A 16,494-nucleotide genomic window follows, 5' to 3' on the forward strand; every position below is an offset into this window, starting at 1 on the left:
GCTGCTCACCCTAGGGTGAAGGCCACGCTGGCTCTCCTGTTGCATCATTTTTGGTGGCCCAAAATCAGGAGGGATGTGGTCCCTTACGTGTCAGCTTGTCCCACCTGTGCACATTCCAAGCCGTCACACTCCTCCTTCTCGGTATCTGCTACCATTAAGTGTACCTAGCAAACCTTTGTCGGATATTTCCCTGGACTTCATTACAGAGCCTCCTCCTTCTGCTAGTAATACGGTCATTTTTCTTTTGGTGGACAGGTTTTCCAAAATGACATTTTATCGCCTTGCCCTCTTTACCGAATGCTAAAATGTTAGCTCTGGTATTTATACATGAGATTGTAGATCGTCAGACGCCATGGAGTCCCGTCTGATATTGTCACTGATAGGGTACTCAATTCATTGCTCGTAGTCGGAGGAGGTCGGGCAGCAACGAGGTGAGGCTCATAGTCGTCGGAGGTCGGGCAGCAACGAGGTGAGGCTCATAGTCGGAGGAGGTCGGGCAGCAACGAGGTGAGGCTCATAGTCGTCGGAGGTCGGGCAGCAACGAGGTGAGGCTCATAGTCGGAGGAGGTCGGGCAGCAACGAGGTGAGGCTCATAGTCGTCGGAGGTCGGGCAGCAACGAGGTGAGGCTCATAGTCGTCGGAGGTCGGGCAGCAACGAGGTGAGGCTCATAGTCGTCGGAGGTCGGGCAGCAACGAGGTGAGGCTCATAGTCGTCGGAGGTCGGGCAGCAACGAGGTGAGGCTCATAGTCGTCGGAGGTCGGGCAGCAACGAGGTGAGGCTCATAGTCGGAGGAGGTCGGGCAGCAACGAGGTGAGGCTCATAGTCGGAGGAGGTCGGGCAGCAACGAGGTGAGGCTCATAGTCGGAGGAGGTCGGGCAGCAACGAGGTGAGGCTCATAGTCGTCGGAGGTCGGGCAGCAACGAGGTGAGGCTCATAGTCGGAGGAGGTCGGGCAGCAACGAGGTGAGGCTCATAGTCGGAGGAGGTCGGGCAGCAACGAGGTGAGGCTCATAGTCGTCGGAGGTCGGGCAGCAACGAGGTGAGGCTCATAGTCGGAGGAGGTCGGGCAGCAACGAGGTGAGGCTCATAGTCGGAGGAGGTCGGGCAGCAACGAGGTGAGGCACATAGTCGGAGGAGGTCGGGCAGCAACGAGGTGAGGCTCATAGTCGGAGGAGGTCGGGCAGCAACGAGGTGAGGCTCATAGTCGGAGGAGGTCGGGCAGCAACGAGGTGAGGCTCATAGTCGGAGGAGGTCGGGCAGCAACGAGGTGAGGCTCATAGTCGGAGGAGGTCGGGCAGCAACGAGGTGAGGCTCGTAGTCGGAGGAGGTCGGGCAGCAACGAGGTGAGGCTCGTAGTCGGAGGAGGTCGGGCAGCAACGAGGTGAGGCTCGTAGTCGGAGGAGGTCGGGCAGCAACGAGGTGAGGCTCGTAGTCGGAGGAGGTCGGGCAGCAACGAGGTGAGGCTCGTAGTCGGAGGAGGTCGGGCAGCAACGAGGTGAGGCTCGTAGTCGGAGGAGGTCGGGCAGCAACGAGGTGAGGCTCGTAGTCGGAGGAGGTCGGGCAGCAACGAGGTGAGGCTCATAGTCGGAGGAGGTCGGGCAGCAACGAGGTGAGGCACATAGTCGGAGGAGGTCGGGCAGCAACGAGGTGAGGCTCATAGTCGGAGGAGGTCGGGCAGCAACGAGGTGAGGCACATAGTCGGAGGAGGTCGGGCAGCAACGAGGTGAGGCACATAGTCGGAGGAGGTCGGGCAGCAACGAGGTGAGGCTCATAGTCGTCGGAGGTCGGGCAGCAACGAAGTGAGGCACATAGTCGTCGGAGGTCGGGCAGCAACGAAGTGAGGCACATAGTCGTCGGAGGTCGGGCAGCAACGAGGTGAGGCTCATAGTCGGAGGAGGTCTGGCAGCAACGAGGTGAGGCTCATAGTCGGAGGAGGTCTGGCAGCAACGAGGTGAGGCTCATAGTCGGAGGAGGTCAGGCAGCAACGAGGTGAGGCTCATAGTCGGAGGAGGTCAGGCAGCAACGAGGTGAGGCTCATAGTCGGAGGAGGTCTGGCAGCAATGAGGTGAGGCTCAGTCGGAGGAGGTCTGGCAGCAATGAGGGGAGGCTCATAGTCGGAGGAGGTCGGGCAGCAATGAGGTGAGGCTTATAGTCGGAGGAGGTCAGGCAGCAATGAGGTGAGGCTCATAGTCGGAGGAGGTCAGGCAGCAATGAGGTGAGGCTCATAGTCGGAGGAGGTCGGGCAGCAATGAAATAAGGCTTGTATTCGGGAGCTCGAAGAGGACAGGAAGCAATGAGGTGAGGCTGATAGTCGGGGACTGGAAGAGGACAAGCAGCGAAAAGTTGAGGCTCGTAGACAGGAGCAGGAGGAGTTCAGGCAGCGATGAGGTGAGGCTCGTAGTCAGGGGTGAGAGGTGGGCAGGCAGCAGGGGATAGGGCAATTTGGGCATTTTCTCCACTTCTTTGCACACCGAGGCCCAACCTCCTTTCAGAGGCAAATTGGGGAGACAATGAACAACAGGGTGGGATGAGCAGAATACAGATTGTACTCTACTGCAGAGGAGCAGGGCCTAGCAGCGAGGGTGTATGAGAGCAGGTGGTGCAACGGGAACAGGCGGTGCAGCAGGGTCCTGCAGGAAAGGAGCACGGGGAGCAGCAGCGAGGGTCTGTAGGAGCAGGGGGTATAGAAGGGTGCATGGGAGCAGGCGGGACAGCGGGAGCTGTGCTTCCCCATCCAGACTGCAGCGGAGTCGATAAAAGTCCTTTATTACAAACATCTCACGCCGCACACGTCACACAAACCTCGGAGCAGCAGAGGACACAGCCGTCCTCAAGGCTTCTTGCCCTTCGGCAAAACCAAAGCTCCAGAATCCCACGCAGCACCTCACGGCTTCTTCGCAGACACCTCGTCCACAGGTCATCCTCATACATAGAGATCAAAGTCCAGTCGTAACGAGTTGTAGAACTGTCCGGTGGAACTGTCCACTCTCCGGCAGTAGACCCCCGCTGAGAAGTATCCATCCTCCACCCATTCCTGGAACAGAAGCCAAACATGACACTCCACTAAGCCGCACCCGTCACCCATCTGTGCAGCTCCTTACCTGCATCTGGGCGCTGGTGAATGGGCCGTACAGCTCGGCACCCTCCACATTCTCCCATTTATACTCCCACAGAACCTCATCCGCCGCCGGCACAGCTGCAGAGAGAGGAGAGGGTGAGAGGCGGTCACCTGCGCACCGACCCCAGGACCTTACCCTGAAGCCATTACCTTCCTTTGTCACCAGCTTCTCCTCTTCCACCTCATCTGCAAACATGTCCAGGGCGGGTGCAGGCGGCGCCTCCATAGTGCGCAGTTTGTAGGCCAGCTTCTCGTAGGAGTCCTGGTACACCTCGTACACCCCGAGGGCCACCATCTGATCAGCCAGGGAGATGAGGTGATCCAGAGGCTCCATCTGCTCATCCTCCTGCTGTGGATCTGTGCTACTCGGCTCCACCGCGCTCCGCTCTGCAGCCTCATCATCTCGTCCGTCCTCCGTACTGGGCACTCTGGACCCGGCTGCATCTTTCATGGCCGAGCTCCGCTGCGCTCTGCTTTGTTTCACCCTTTGCGCTCCAGGTCTCTTCCGAGTTCTGCCGCCTCCCAAGCGCTGAATGCCCTTGGCCACGGTTTCACCTGGCAGTAACACCTTCAGGATCTCCTCCAGGAGGTTTCTCATCTCCATGGGCGCCCGGCCTTCATCAGAGTCCGAGTCCTGATCTGCAGCGGCAGAAGGGGGCGGCGCTTCACGCTCCTTAATACGAACCTGCAGAACTGAGGACCATCAGAGACAGCGGCCGGAGGGGAGAGAAGCCACGAGGAGCCAGCAGCAAGGGGGAAGAGGCACCACCAGAGGACAGAAGGAAGGGGGAAGAGAGGCACCACCAGAGGACAGAAGGAAGGGGGAAGAGAGGCACCACCAGAGGACAGAAGGAAGGGGGAAGAGAGGCACCACCAGAGGACAGAAGGAAGGGGGAAGAGAGGCACCACCAGAGGACAGAAGGAAGGGGGAAGAGAGGCACCACCAGAGGACAGAAGGAAGGGGGAAGAGAGGCACCACCAGAGGACAGAAGGAAGGGGGAAGAGAGGCACCACCAGAGGACAGAAGGAAGGGGGAAGAGAGGCACCACCAGAGGACAGAAGGAAGGGGGAAGAGAGGCACCACCAGAGGACAGAAGGAAGGGGGAAGAGAGGCACCACCAGAGGACAGAAGGAAGGGGGAAGAGAGGCACCACCAGAGGACAGAAGGAAGGGGGAAGAGAGGCACCACCAGAGGACAGAAGGAAGGGGGAAGAGAGGCACCACCAGAGGACAGAAGGAAGGGGAAGAGAGGCATCAGAGGACAGAAGGAAGGGGGGGAGAGAGGAACCACCAGAGGACAGAAGGAAGGGGGAGAGAGGCACCACCAGAGAACAGAAGGAAGGGGGAGAGAGGCACCACCAGAGAACAGAAGGAAGGGGGGAGAGAGGCACCACCAGAGGACAGAAGGAAGGGGGGAGAGAGGCACCACCAGAGGACAGAAGGAAGGGGGAGAGAGGCACCACCAGAGAACAGAAGGAAGGGGGGAGAGAGGCACCACCAGAGAACAGAAGGAAGGGGGGAGAGAGGCACCACCAGAGAACAGAAGGAAGGGGGGAGAGAGGCACCACCAGAGGACAGAAGGAAGGGGGAAGAGAGGCACCACCAGAGGACAGAAGGAAGGGGGAAGAGAGGCACCACCAGAGGACAGAAGGAAGGGGAAGAGAGGCACCACCAGAGGACAGAAGGAAGGGGGAGAGAGGCACCACCAGAGAACAGAAGGAAGGGGGAGAGAGGCACCACCAGAGAACAGAAGGAAGGGGGGAGAGAGGCACCACCAGAGAACAGAAGCCAGAAGGAAGGGGGGGAGAGGCACCACCAGAGGACAGAAGCCAGAAGGAAGGGGGGAAAGGCACCACCAGAGGACAGAAGCCAGAAGGAAGGGGGGAAAGGTACCACCAGAGGACAGAAGCCAGAAGGAAGGGGGGAAAGGCACCACCAGAGGACAGAAGCCAGAAGGAAGGGTGGAAAGGCACCACCAGAGGACAGAAGCCAGAAGGAAGGGTGGAAAGGCACCACCAGAGGACAGAAGCCAGAAGGAAGGGGGGAAAGGCACCACCAGAGGACAGAAGCCAGAAGGAAGGGGGGAGAGGCACCACCAGAGGACAGAAGCCAGAAGGAAGGGGGGAGAGGCACCACCAGAGGACAGAAGCCAGAAGGAAGGGGGGGGGGAACCACCAGAGGACAGAAGCCAGAAGGAAGGGGGGGGGGCACCACCAGAGGACAGAAGCCAGAAGGAAGGGGGGGGGCACCACCAGGGGACAGAAGCCAGAAGGAAGGGGGGGGGGGGAAGGTACCACCAGAGGACAGAAGGGAGGGGGGGGGGGGGGGGAGAGGCACCACCAGGGGTCAGAAGGAAGGGGGGGGAGGCACCACCAGAGGACAGAAGCCAGAAGGAAGGGGGGAGAGGCACCACCAGAGGACAGAAGGCAGAAGGAAGGGGGGAGAGGCACTACCAGAGGACAGAAGCCAGAAGGAAGGGGAGAGAGGCACTACCAGAGGACAGAAGGAAGGGGGGGGGGTACCGCCAGAGGACAGAAGGAAGAGGGGGGGGGGGGGTACCACCAGAGGACAGAAGGAAGAGGGGGGGTACCACCAGAGGGCAGAAGGAAAGGGGGGGGGAACCACCAGAGGGCAGAAGGAAAGGGGGGGGAACCACCAGAGGACAGAAGGAAAGGGGGGAACCACCAGAGGACAGAAGGAAAGGGGGGAACCACCAGAGGACAGAAGGAAGGGGGGGGGGGGGGTAACCACCAGAGGACAGAAGGAAAGGGGGGGGGGAAACCACCAGAGGACAGAAGGAAAGGGGAGGATCCACCAGAGGACAGAAGGAAAAGAGGGAAGGTACCACCAGAGGACAGAAGCCAGAAGGAAGGGGGTGAGGTACCATCAGAGGACGGAAGCTAGAAGGAAGGGGGGGGGGGAGGGAAGGTACCACCAGAGGACAGAAGGAAGGGGGGGAGGCATCACCAGAGGACAGTAGGTAGGGGGGGGAGAGGCACCACCAGAGGACAGACCCTCAGCGGCTGTTGTGCAGGTCTTTTACCCAATCGATGTTCTCCAGCCAGTGGTCTCGAATTTGTGCTTCCTTCTTTAGGAAATAGTTTCCCTCAGAGTCAAAGTGTCCTTCCTCCATCTCTTCATTCAGATTGAAGGGTGTAATCTGCACTCCGCCCTCAGACTCCAGGGTGGCGCTCTCCTGCCCTGTGTGATAACAATGTGTCACATGTGGAGGCGGCGCAGACGAGTCCATGCAGATAAGTCCACATTCTCCGGCGCTTACCCTCCACATCCTCGGGGGCCAGCATGTTGTACTTAGAGGCGGCTCCAGATTCATCGTCTCCATCATCCTCCTCATCGCTGTCCAGAGAATGCTTCCCCTTAAAGCGGCTGCCCGGACCCCCGACCGCCTCTGGAAACTAAAGAATAGAAAGTAAGGACCTCATCAGTGATGGCCGCCAAGTCCGCAACCCCGACACATCGCGAGCAGCACAATAGGACGAGACGCGCCACCTACCCCTGTATATATGATGAGTAGCCTGGCATTCTCCCCACCACCCCCGGTATGTAAAATGGGACGCTCCAGGCACCCCCCCCTCCACATAGCATGGGACGCTCCGGGAACCCCCCCCCCCTCCACATAGCATGGGACGCTCCGGGAAACTCCCCCCCCTCCACATAGCATAGGACGCTCCGGGTAACCCCCCCCCTCCACATAGCATGGGACGCTCCGGGAAGAAGGGAATTTTGTTACTTACCGTAAATTCCTTTTCTTCTAGCTCTTATTGGGAGACCCAGACGATTGGGGTATAGCTACTGCCCTCTGGAGGCCACACAAAGCACTACATTAAAAGTGCAAGGCCCCTCCCCCTCTGGCTATACCCCCCCGTGGTATCACGGGTTCTCCAGTTTTAGTGCCAAAGCAAGAAGGAGGAAGCCAATAACTGGTTTAAACAAATTAACTCCGAATAACATCGGAGAACTGAAAAACCGTTCAACATGAACAACATGTGTACCCGCAAACAACAAAAAAACATCCCGAAGGACAACAGGGCGGGTGCTGGGTCTCCCAATAAGAGCTAGAAGAAAAGGAATTTACGGTAAGTAACAAAATTCCCTTCTTCTTCAGCGCTCTATTGGGAGACCCAGACGATTGGGACGTCCAAAAGCTGTCCCTGGGTGGGTAAATAAATACCTCATGTTAGAGCTGCAAAACAGCCCTCCCCTACGGGGGTGTCACTGCCGCCTGCAGGACTCTTCTACCTAAGCTGGCATCCGCCGAAGCATAGGTATGCACCTGATAATGCTTGGTGAAAGTGTGCAGACTGGACCAGGTAGCTGCCTGGCACACCTGTTGAGCCGAAGCCTGGTGACGTAATGCCCAGGACGCACCCACGGCTCTGGTGGAGTGGGCTTTTAGCCCTGAAGGAACCGGAAGCCCCGCAGAACGGTAGGCCTCTAGAATTGGTTCTTTGATCCATCGAGCCAGGGTGGCTTTAGAAGCCTGCAACCCCTTGCGCGGACCAGCGACAAGGACGAAAAGTGCATCGGCACGGCGTATGGGCGCCGTGCGGGAAATGTAGATTCTGAGTGCTCTCACCAGATCTAGCAAACGTAAGGCCTTTTCATACCGGTGAACCGGATGAGGGCAAAAAGAAGGCAAGGAAATATCCTGATTAAGATGAAAAGAGGATACGACCTTAGGGAGAAACTCCGGAATGGGGCGCAGCACAACCTTGTCCTGGTGGAACACCAGGAAGGGAGCCTTAGAGGACAGAGCTGCCAGCTCAGACACTCGCCGAAGCGATGTGATTGCAACAAGAAACGCCACTTTCTGCGACAGCCGAGAAAAGGAAACTTCCTTCAGAGGCTCGAAGGGCGGCTTCTGGAGAGCAACTAGTACCCTGTTCAGATCCCATGGATCTAACGGTCGCTTGTACGGGGGCACAATATGACAGACCCCCTGCAGGAACGTGCGCACCTTAGGAAGACGTGCTAGACGCTTCTGAAAAAACACGGATAGTGCCGAAACTTGCCCTTTAAGGGAGCTGAGCGACAAGCCCTTTTCTAACCCCGATTGCAGGAAGGAAAGAAACTTGGGCAATGCAAATGGCCAGGGAGACACTCCCTGAGCAGAGCACCAGGACAAGAAAATCTTCCACGTTCTGTGGTAGATCTTAGCCGAATTCGACTTTCTAGCTTGTCTCATTGTGGCAATGACTCCCTGAGATAATCCAGCAGATGCTAGGATCCAGGACTCAATGGCCACACAGTCAGGTTCAGGGCCGCAGAATTCTGATGGAAAAACGGCCCTTGGGACAGTAAGTCTGGTCGGTCTGGCAGTGACCACGGTCGACCGATCGTGAGATGCCACAGATCCGGATACCACGACCTCCTCGGCCAGTCTGGAGCGACGAGTATGACGCGGCTGCACTCGGATCTGATCTTGCGTAGCACTCTGGGCAAGAGCGCCAGAGGTGGAAACACGTATGGGAGCTGAAACTGCGACCAATCTTGAACCAAGGCGTCTGCCGCCAGAGCTCTTTGATCGCGCGACCTCGCCATGAATGCCGGGACCTTGTTGTTGTGCCGGGACGCCATTAGGTCGACGTCCGGCACTCCCCAGCGGCGACAGATTTCCTGAAACACGTCCGGGTGAAGGGACCATTCCCCTGCGTCCATGCCCTGGCGACTGAGGAAGTCTGCTTCCCAGTTTTCTACGCCTGGGATGTGAACCGCGGATATGGTGGATGCTCTGTCCTCCACCCACATTAGAATGCGCCGGACTTCTTGGAATGCTTGCCGACTGCGCGTCCCTCCTTGGTGGTTGATGTATGCCACCGCTGTGGAGTTGTCCGATTGGATTCGGATCTGCTTTCCTTCCAGCCACTGTTGGAAGGCCAGTAGAGCAAGATACACTGCTCTGATCTCCAGAACATTGATCTGAAGGGTGGACTCCTGCGGAGTCCACGTCCCCTGAGCCCTGTGGTGGAGAAATACTGCTCCCCACCCTGACAGACTCGCATCTGTCGTGAATACTGCCCAGGATGGGGGCAGGAAGGATCTTCCCTGAGACAATGATGTGGGAAGGAGCCACCATTGTAGAGAGTCTTTGGCCGTCTGGGAAAGCGAGACTTTCCTGTCCAGGGACGTTGACTTCCCGTCCCATTGGCGGAGAATGTCCCATTGAAGTGGGCGCAGATGAAACTGCGCAAAGGGAACTGCTTCCATGGCTGCCACCATCTTCCCTAGGAAATGCATGAGGCGCCGCAAGGGATGCAACTGGCCCTGCAGGAGAGATTGCACCCCTGTCTGTAGTGACCGCTGCTTGTCCAGCGGAAGCTTCACTATCGCTGCTAGAGTATGAAACTCCATGCCAAGATACGTTAGTGACTGAGTCGGTGATAGGATCGACTTTGGAAAGTTGATGATCCATCCGAAAGACTGTAGAGTCTCCAGCGTAGCATTCAGGCTGAGTTGGCATGCCTCCTGAGAGGGAGCTTTGACCAATAAATCGTCTAGGTAAGGGATCACCGAGTGTCCCTGAGAGTGCAAGACTGCTACCACCGCCGCCATGACCTTGGTGAAGACCCGTGGGGCTGTCGCCAGACCAAATGGAAGAGCTACGAACTGAAAATGGTCGTCTCCTATCACAAAACGTAGAAAACGTTGATGTTCTGTAGCAATTGGCACGTGGAGATAAGCATCTCTGATGTCTATTGAGGCAAGGAAGTCTCCTCTGGACATTGAGGCAATGACAGAGCGGAGGGTTTCCATCCGGAACCTCCTGGCGTGCACATGCTTGTTGAGCCGTTTTAGGTCCAGAACAGGACGGAACGAGCCGTTCTTTTTTTGGAACCACAAAGAGATTGGAGTAAAACCCTTGCCCTTGTTCCTGAGGAGGGACTGGGATAACCACTCCTTCCGCTTTTAGGGAATCCACCGCCTGCAGCAGAGCATCTGCTCGGTCTGGATGTGGGGAGGTTCTGAAGAACCGAGCTGGAGGACGAGAATTGAACTCGATTCTGTACCCGCGAGACAAAATGTCCGTCACCCACCGGTCTTTGACCTGTGACATCCAAATGCCGGAAAAGCGGGAGAGCCTGCCCCCGACCGGCGATGCGGAGGGGGGGGGCTGGAAGTCATGAGGTAGCCGCTTTGGAAGCGGTACCTCCATTTGCTTTCTTGGGGCGTGTGTGAGTCCGCCACGAATCTGAGTTTCTTTGCGTCCTCTGAGTCCCTTTGGACGAAGTAAATGGTGTCTTGCCCGAACCTCGAAAGGACTGAAACCTCTGCTGCCACTTTTTCTGCTGAGGTTTGGGTGTTCTGGGTTGTGGTAAAGAGGAGTCTTTACCCTTGGACTGCTTAATGATGTCAGCCAATGGCTCGCCAAACAGTCTCTCTCTAGACAAAGGCAAACTGGTTAAACATTTTTTGGAACCAGCATCCGCTTTCCAGTCCTTTAACCACAAGGCTCTGCGCAAAACTACCGAATTGGCGGACGCCATTGAGGTGCGACTGGTAGATTCTAGGACCGCATTGATAGCGTAAGACGCAAACGCCGACATCTGCGTGGTAAGGTGCGCCACTTGCGGCACTGCTGGATGCATGATAGCATCCACTTTTGCTAAGCCAGCTGAAATAGCCTGGAGTGCCCAGACGGCTGCGAATGCCGGAGCAAACGACGCGCCTATAGCTTCATAGACAGATTTTAACCAAAGGTCCATCTGTCTGTCATTGGCATCTTTAAGTGAAGCGCCATCCTCCACTGCAACTATGGATCTAGCTGCAAGTTTGGAAATCGGGGGGTCCACCTTTGGACACTGTGTCCAGCGCTTGACCACCTCAGGGGGGAAAGGGAAACGCGTATCTTTAGATCGTTTAGAGAAACGCCTTTCCGGGTGAGCGTCGTGCTTCTGGATTGATTCTCTGAAGTCAGAGTGATCTAACAAAGCACTCAATTTACGCTTGGGATAAAGGAAACGAAACTTTTCCTGCTCCGCAGCCGCCTCTTCTGCTGAAGGGGCTGGGGGAGAAATATCCAACATCCTATTGATGGCTGAGATAAGGTCGTCTACCATGGCATCCCCATCCGGGGTATCCAGGTTGAGAGGGGTTCCAGGAGTGGATTCCTGATCACTCTCATCAGACACATCACAGGGAGACTGATTGCGCTGAGACCCTGAGCAGTGTGAAGACGTCGAGGGTCTTTCCCAGCGAGCTCGCTTAGGGTGGCTGGGGCCATCATCTGAGTCATAATCCTCGGCCTGTGAAGCCGGGGACCCCCCTATGGGCTGGATACATTCCAAGTAAGGGGGACCTGAGGACAGAGGCCTCGCCGTGCCCAGAGACTGAGCCCCATGCATAGATTGCAAGGTCTCAAGGATTTTTGCCATAGATACAGACATATTATCTGCAAAAACTGCAAAGTCCGTCCCTGTCACCGGGGCAGAACTTACAAGCGTCTCAGCCTGGGTCGCTACCTCTCCTGACTCCGGCTGGCGAAGCAGCAACGGGTCGGAGCATTGCACACAATGGGGGTCATCAGAGCCTGCTGGTAGATTAGCCCCACATGCAGCACACGCAGTATACACAGCCCTTTTTGCCTTGGCCGCCTTGCGTTTTGAGGATGACATGTTGCTGCTTCCACAGAGCGATCTGGGATATGCAGCCAGAAGCGCACCTCACAGTGCAAGAAATACAATATCTATATAACTGTATCCAGTACACTGATACACAGTGAGGCACTAGAGGGACCAGCACAGAAAAAACGCTTACCGCCCGCTTAAAAAGCGGGTGTGTGGTCGCCTGATAGCCCCTAGTCCAGGTCTCCCAGAGCCTTGCGTCCTTCCTCCAGCCAGGCATGCATGTAATGGCTGCCGGCGTCTCGAGAGAGGAAGGGGGGCGGGCCCTGGGCGTTCCTGGCCAAGAGCGGGAAGCCTGCTTCCCTCTGTGCATAGTGTGAGGGCTGGAGCATGTAAATCAGGCTCCAGCCCTCGTCGCTGCTTGCGAACAGCGTCTCTCCCCTACCCTGAATGACAGGGTGGGGGCGGGAACGAAACGGAGCTGCCGGCGTCCTAGGCCCAAAAAGCCGGGGACTAAAGTTATAACCGCCGCCGCCGTAAAAGCGCGGACGGCGGATCCCCGGCGCACCACAAGTCACAGCAGCGCCGCCCGGTCCAGAGGGGGTCGGCGCTGCGTTCCCATACACAAAACATCCCCCAGTAATCTGTAGGGACACTAACTCCAACATTGCGGTCCCCGGCGCACTACAACATCCAGCCAGCCCGGAGTGTGTCTGTGCCTGCCGGGGACACAGAGTACCTGTAAGATGCAGGGCCCTGTCCCTGATCGTACTCCTGCTCCGAATCCATCAGGTTCTAATGGGTCTGTGGATGGAGCCCGGCATCAGAGCTGAGAGGCCGGCAGGATCCCACTTCCACAGAGCCCTACCAGGGGATGTGGAAGGAAAACAGCATGTCAGGCTCCAGCCCTGTACCAGCAATAGGTACCTCAACCTTACAACACCATCCAGGGGTGAGAAGGGAGCATGCTGGGGACACTATATGTGTCCTCTTTTCTTCCATCCGAAACAGTCAGCAGCTACTGCTGACTAAAATCTGTGGAGCTATGCATGGAATGTCTGACCTCCTTCGCACACAAAGCTAAAACTGGAGAACCCGTGATACCACGGGGGGGTATAGCCAGAGGGGGAGGGGCCTTGCACTTTTAATGTAGTGCTTTGTGTGGCCTCCAGAGGGCAGTAGCTATACCCCAATCGTCTGGGTCTCCCAATAGAGCGCTGAAGAAACTCCCCCCCCCTCCACATAGCGTAGGACGCTCCAGGCACCCCTACATATAGCATGGGACGCTCCGGCCCCCCTATATATAGCATGGGACGCTCCGGCCCCCCTATATATAGCATGGGACGCTCCAGCCCCCCTATATATAGCATGGGACGCTCCAGCCCCCCTATATATAGCATGGGACGCTCCAGCCCCCCTATATATAGCATGGGACGCTCCAGCCCCCCTATATATAGCATGGGACGCTCCGGACCCCCCCCCCTATATATAGCATGGGACGCTCCAGCCCCCCTATATATAGCATGGGACGCTCCAGCCCCCCTATATATAGCATGGGACGCTCCGGACCCCCCCCCTATATATAGCATGGGACGCTCCGGACCCCCCCCTATATATAGCATGGGACGCTCCAGCCCCCCTATATATAGCATGGGACGCTCCGGACCCCCCCCCCCTATATATAGCATGGGACGCTCCAGCCCCCCTATATATAGCATGGGACGCTCCAGCCCCCCTATATATAGCATGGGCCGCTCCGGACCCCCCCCTATATATAGCATGGGACGCTCCAGCCCCCCTATATATAGCATGGGCCGCTCCGGACCCCCCCCCTATATATAGCATGGGACGCTCCAGCCCCCCTATATATAGCATGGGCCGCTCCGGACCCCCCCCTATATATAGCATGGGCCGCTCCGGACCCCCCCTATATATAGCATGGGCCGCTCCGGACCCCCCCTATATATAGCATGGGACGCTCCGGGCCCCCCTATATATAGCATGGGATGCTCCGGGCCCCCCTATATATAGCATGGGACGCTCCGGGCCCCCCTATATATAGCATGGGACGCTCCGGGCCCCCCTATATATAGCATGGGACGCTCCGGGCCCCCCTATATATAGCATGGGACGCTCCGGGCCCCCCTATATATAGCATGGGACGCTCCGGGCCCCCCTATATATAGCATGGGACGCTCCGGGCCCCCCTATATATAGCATGGGACGCTCCGGGCCCCCCTATATATAGCATGGGACGCTCCAGCCCCCCTATATATAGCATGGGACGCTCCAGCCCCCCTATATATAGCATGGGACGCTCCAGTCCCCCTATATATAGCATGGGACGCTCCAGTCCCCCTATATATAGCATGGGACGCTCCAGCCCCCCTATATATAGCATGGGACGCTCCAGCCCCCCTATATATAGCATGGGACGCTCCAGCCCCCCTATATATAGCATGGGACGCTCCAGCCCCCCTATATATAGCATGGGACGCTCCAGCCCCCCTATATATAGCATGGGACGCTCCAGCCCCCCTATATATAGCATGGGACGCTCCAGCCCCCCTATATATAGCATGGGACGCTCCAGCCCCCCTATATATAGCATGGGACGCTCCAGCCCCCCTATATATAGCATGGGACGCTCCAGTCCCCCTATATATAGCATGGGACGCTCCTCACTCTTCTCTTGCTCCTCTCCTCATCCTCAGGGAGATCCTCGAACGTCACTTTTCTCTTTGACATCCTGGGAGGGGCCGCGGGCGATCACATCCGGTGTCCGGGCGCAGCGCCTCCACACACGGCGGCCGCTCTCACCGCCAGCACGGACACAGCTCCCTCATGAAGTCAGACGCGCAGGAAATACGTCACCGGCCGGCGCCAGCTTATCAGGGTCACGTGACATGCATCAAGCCACACCCCCTTACCTGGCTCGGCAGCTGAAGAGTGAAGCGGCCCCGCCCACTCACGGGCACGCCCACAGACAGGTCCGCCCACACAATATGGCGCCCACTGACAAGCACGCCCACAGAAGAAAAACCTGTGGAAAAGGAGCGCAATAGGGTCTTACCCCGGTATGAGGGGGGTATTAGGAGGGGATAATCCTACTCACCTATAGGGCTTGTGAAAGTCACAACTATAACAGCATGTAACTGCAAGCCACGGCAGCGGTCCCCACGTGGGCAGATACCAGAGAGTAGTAGAGCTGGGTGTCAAGCCGCGCCAATGACCAACAGATCAAGAAGGTTGGAGATTAATGTTGCTTTATTTTATCACAGGTCGTTTCGGGAGACTCCTCCCTTCCTCAGGACAGACAGCAAAGAACATATATCAAAAAAGAGATCTGATGTTCTTTGCCAGTCTGTCCTGAGGAAGGGAGGAGTCTGTCCTGAGGAAGGGAGGAGTCTGTCCTGAGGAAGGGAGGAGTCTGTCCTGAGGAAGGGAGGAGTCTGTCCTGAGGAAGGGAGGAGTCTGTCCTGAGGAAGGGAGGAGTCTGTCCTGAGGAAGGGAGGAGTCTGTCCTGAGTCTGTCCTGAGGAAGGGAGGAGTCTGTCCTGAGAAAGGGAGGAGTCTGTCCTGAGGAAGGGAGGAGTCTGTCCTGAGGAAGGGAGGAGTCTGTCCTGAGGAAGGGAGGAGTCTGTCCTGAGGAAGGGAGGAGTCTGTCCTGAGGAAGGGAGGAGTCTGTCCTGAGGAAGGGAGGAGTCTGTCCTGAGGAAGGGAGGAGTCTGTCCTGAGTCTGTCCTGAGGAAGGGAGGAGTCTGTCCTGAGAAAGGGAGGAGTCTGTCCTGAGGAAGGGAGGAGTCTGTCCTGAGGAAGGGAGGAGTCTGTCCTGAGTCTCTCCTGAGGAAGGGAGGAGTCTGTCCTGAGTCTCTCCTGAGGAAGGGAGGAGTCTGTCCTGAGGAAGGGAGGAGTCTGTCCTGAGGAAGGGAGGAGTCTCCCGAAACGACCTGTGATGAAATAAAGCAACATTAATCTCCAACCTTCTTGATCTGTTGGTCATTGGCGCAGCTTGACACCCAGCTCTACTCCTCTCTGTTATAAGCACGGCCACAAACACACGCCCATGTCAGGACACGACCCTGTCAGGACACGCCCACATACAGGTCCACCCACCCATCCCGCCTATATAAGGGCTCCGTTTCTTCAGAGAAGCGCTGTGTGTGTGAGGACTGAGGAGGTCGCTCTGGTGCCGGCGTGACGTCTCGTGTGTGAGGTCGGAGCTGTGCTGTGTGTGACGTCTCGTGTGTGAGGTCGGAGCTGTGCTGTGTGTGACGTCTCGTGTGTGAGATCGGAGCTGTGCTGTGTGTGACGTCTTGTGTGTGAGGTAGGAGCTGTGCTGTGTGTGACGTCTCGTGTGTGAGGTCGGAGCTGTGCTGTGTGTGACTTCTCGTGTGTGAGGTCGGAGCTGTGCTGTGTGTGACGTCTCGTGTGTGAGGTCGGAGCTGTGCTGTGTGTGACGTCTCGTGTGTGAGGTCGGAGCTGTGCTGTGTGTGACGTCTCGTGTGTGAGGTCGGAGCTGTGCTGTGTGTGACGTCTCGTGTGTGAGATCGGAGGTGTGCTGTGTGTGACGTCTCGTGTGTGAGGTCGGAGCTGTGCTGTGTGTGACGTCTCGTGTGTGAGGTCGGAGCTGTGCTGTGTGTGATGTCTCGTGTGTGAGGTCGGAGCTGTGCTGTGTGTGACGTCTTGTGTGTGAGGTTGGAGCTGTGCTGTGTGTGATGTCTCGTGTGTGAGGTTGGAGCTGTGCTGTGTGTGACGTCTCGTGTGTGAGGTCGGAGCTGTGCTGTGTGTGACT

General features: G+C 57.2%; 1 protein-coding gene across 1 annotated transcript; it reads right to left on the reverse strand.

Annotated features, from left to right (window-relative positions):
- Positions 1-2,750: 2,750 nt before the first annotated feature.
- Positions 2,751-14,568, reverse strand: CD2BP2 (CD2 cytoplasmic tail binding protein 2). Its single transcript, XM_075319665.1, has 6 exons — positions 14,386-14,568; positions 6,399-6,534; positions 6,162-6,319; positions 3,269-3,803; positions 3,102-3,196; positions 2,751-3,034 (listed from the first exon to the last, which is right to left on the reverse strand). Exons 1-6 carry the CDS (start codon positions 14,446-14,448, stop codon positions 2,924-2,926), a joined length of 1,098 nt encoding a protein of 365 aa, XP_075175780.1. The 5' UTR covers positions 14,449-14,568; the 3' UTR covers positions 2,751-2,923.
- Between the last annotated feature and the right edge of the window lie 1,926 nt (positions 14,569-16,494).

Source organism: Anomaloglossus baeobatrachus, chromosome 7 (genome assembly GCF_048569485.1).
Source record: "Anomaloglossus baeobatrachus isolate aAnoBae1 chromosome 7, aAnoBae1.hap1, whole genome shotgun sequence".
NCBI classification, from domain to species: Eukaryota; Metazoa; Chordata; class Amphibia; order Anura; family Aromobatidae; genus Anomaloglossus; species Anomaloglossus baeobatrachus.

Coding starts and splice junctions, on each gene's coding strand:
- CD2BP2 (XM_075319665.1), bottom strand. CDS start 14,448: ATGTCAAAGAGAAAAGTGACGTTCGAGGATCTCCCTGAGGATGAGGAG. Junction 6,535..14,385: donor AGGAGAGGAGCAAGAGAAGA/GTGAGGAGCGTC, acceptor TCTATTCTTTAG/TTTCCAGAGGCGGTCGGGGG. Junction 3,804..6,161: donor GGCTGGAGAACATCGATTGG/GTAAAAGACCTG, acceptor TCAGTTCTGCAG/GTTCGTATTAAGGAGCGTGA.